Source organism: Callionymus lyra, chromosome 1 (assembly GCF_982586985.1).
Source record: "Callionymus lyra chromosome 1, fCalLyr1.hap1.1, whole genome shotgun sequence".
NCBI lineage: Eukaryota > Metazoa > Chordata > Actinopteri > Syngnathiformes > Callionymidae > Callionymus > Callionymus lyra.
Window position 1 is genome coordinate 518,176 of NC_141818.1, and position 2,500 is coordinate 520,675.

At 30.0% G+C, this 2,500-nt stretch overlaps 1 protein-coding gene across 3 annotated transcripts in view; it reads left to right on the forward strand.

The window, feature by feature from the left end:
- pik3r5 (phosphoinositide-3-kinase, regulatory subunit 5) overlaps positions 1 to 2,500 on the forward strand; it is a 28,997-nt gene that overhangs the window by 13,132 nt on the left and 13,365 nt on the right. For all 3 annotated transcript variants that reach the window (XM_087786705.1, XM_087786696.1, XM_087786713.1), the window contains exons 8-9: positions 1,961 to 2,117; positions 2,174 to 2,242. In XM_087786705.1, the coding sequence (XP_087642831.1) occupies positions 1,961 to 2,117; positions 2,174 to 2,242 (226 nt within the window). The remainder of the gene's footprint in view (positions 1 to 1,960; positions 2,118 to 2,173; positions 2,243 to 2,500) is intronic.

Genomic DNA, 2,500 nt, shown 5'->3' on the forward strand with positions numbered 1-2,500 from the left:
ATGAGATAAATTAAGACGAGATGAGATAAATTAAGACGAGATGAAATAAATTAAGATGAGATAAATTAAGGCAAGATAAATTAAGACGAGATGAAATAAATTAAGATGAGATAAATTAAGACGAGATGAAATAAATTAAGACGAGATGAGATAAATTAAGACAAGATGAAATAAATTAAGATGAGATAAATTGAGACGAGATGAGATAAATCAAGACGAGATCAATTAAGATGAGATTAATTATGAAAAGATAAGATAAATTGAAACAAGATAAATTAAGACAAGATGAGATAAATTAAGATGAGATAAATTAAGACGAGATGAGATAAATTAAGACGAGATGAAATAAATTAAGACGAGATGAAATAAATTAAGATGAGATGAAATAAATTAAGATGAGATAAATTAAGACGAGATGAAATAAATTAAGATGAGATAAATTAAGACGAGATGAGATAAATTAAGACGAGATGAAATAAATTAAGATGAGATAAATTAAGGCAAGATAAATTAAGACGAGATGAAATAAATTAAGATGAGATAAATTAAGACGAGATGAGATAAATTAAGACGAGATGAAATAAATTAAGACGAGATGAAATAAATTAAGATGAGATGAAATAAATTAAGATGAGATAAATTAAGACGAGATGAGATAAATTAAGACGAGATGAAATAAATTAAGATGAGATAAATTAAGACGAGATGAGATAAATTAAGACGAGATGAAATAAATTAAGATGAGATAAATTAAGGCAAGATAAATTAAGACGAGATGAAATAAATTAAGATGAGATAAATTAAGACGAGATGAAATAAATTAAGACGAGATGAAATAAATTAAGATGAGATAAATTGAGACGAGATGAAATAAATTAAGATGAGATAAATTGAGACGAGATGAAATAAATTAAGATGAGATAAATTAAGGCAAGATAAATTAAGACGAGATGAAATAAATTAAGATGAGATAAATTGAGACGAGATGAAATAAATTAAGATGAGATAAATTGAGACGAGATCAATTAAGATGAGATAAATTATGAAAAGATGAGATAAATTGAAACAAGATAAATTAAGACAAGATGAGATAAATTAAGACGAGCTGAGATAAATTAAGACGAGATGAGAGAAATTAAGACAAGATCAATTAAGACGAGATCAATTAAGACGAGATGAGATAAATAAAGAAGAGATCAATTAAGACGAGATCAATTAAGACAAGATCAATTAAGACGAGATGAGATAAATTAAGACGAGATGAGATAAATTAAGATGAGATCAATTAAGACGAGATCAATTAAGACGAGATGAGATAAATTAAGACTAGATCAATTAAGACGAGATGAGATAAATAAAGAAGAGATCAATTAAGACGAGATGAGATAAATTAAGACGAGATCAATTAAGACAAGATGAGATAAATTAAGATGAGATCAATTAAGACGAGATGAGATAAATAAAGAAGAGATCAATTAAGACGAGATGAGATAAATTAAGACGAGATAAATTAAGACGAGATCAATTAAGACGAGATGAGATAAATAAAGAAGAGATCAATTCAAATGAGATAAGATAAAATAAGACGCGATATATTAAGACGAGGATAAACCTTGAAAAGAAAATATCTTGAAATATATTGAGAATGTACATGAAATGTTAGCCTGATGCTAATATTAGCATGATGCTAATGTAATGTTAGCCTGATGCTAATGTAAGCCTGATGCTAATGTTAGCATGATGCTAATGTAATGTTAGCCTGATGCTAATGTAAGCATGATGCTAATGTTAGCTTCATGCTAATGTAAGCATCATGCTAACATTAGCATCATGCTAACATTAGCATGATGCTAATGTAAGCATGATGCTAATGTTAGCTTCATGCTAATGTAAGCATGATGCTAATGTTAGCTTCATGCTAATGTTAGCACCAACAGTAGATGGTTGTTTGTGTTCGTAGAGCCAGAGTTTGACAGAACTGAGAGAAATCTTCTCTTCGATCAACACTTGGTTAGAATCCGCCGCCAACACGGCGTCTGCTGACGAGGCTCGAGGTCATGTGGTCGCAGGACTCGAGGCTCTGAGGCTGAAGCTGAACATCTCGAGCACGTCTGAGGGTAACGACGAGATCATCTCGAGAACCTCGACCTTCACTCAACGTCTCGTTTCACAGGAACGTTACAAACGCTTCAGGTGCCGACGGCCAAATGTCACATGATCCACTGGGAGGACGACAGCTTCGGTGACGACATCTTTACTTTTATCAAGTTTACTTTTATCAAGTTTACTTTTATCAAGTTTACTTTTATCAAGTTTACTTTTATCATGTTTACTTTTATCATGTTTACTTTTATCAAGTTTACTTTTATCATGTTTACTTTTATCATGTTTACTTTTATCATGTTTACTTTTATCATGTTTACTTTTATCAAGTTTACTTTTATCAAGTTTACTTTTATCAAGTTTACTTTTATCAAGTTTACTTTTATCATGTTTACTT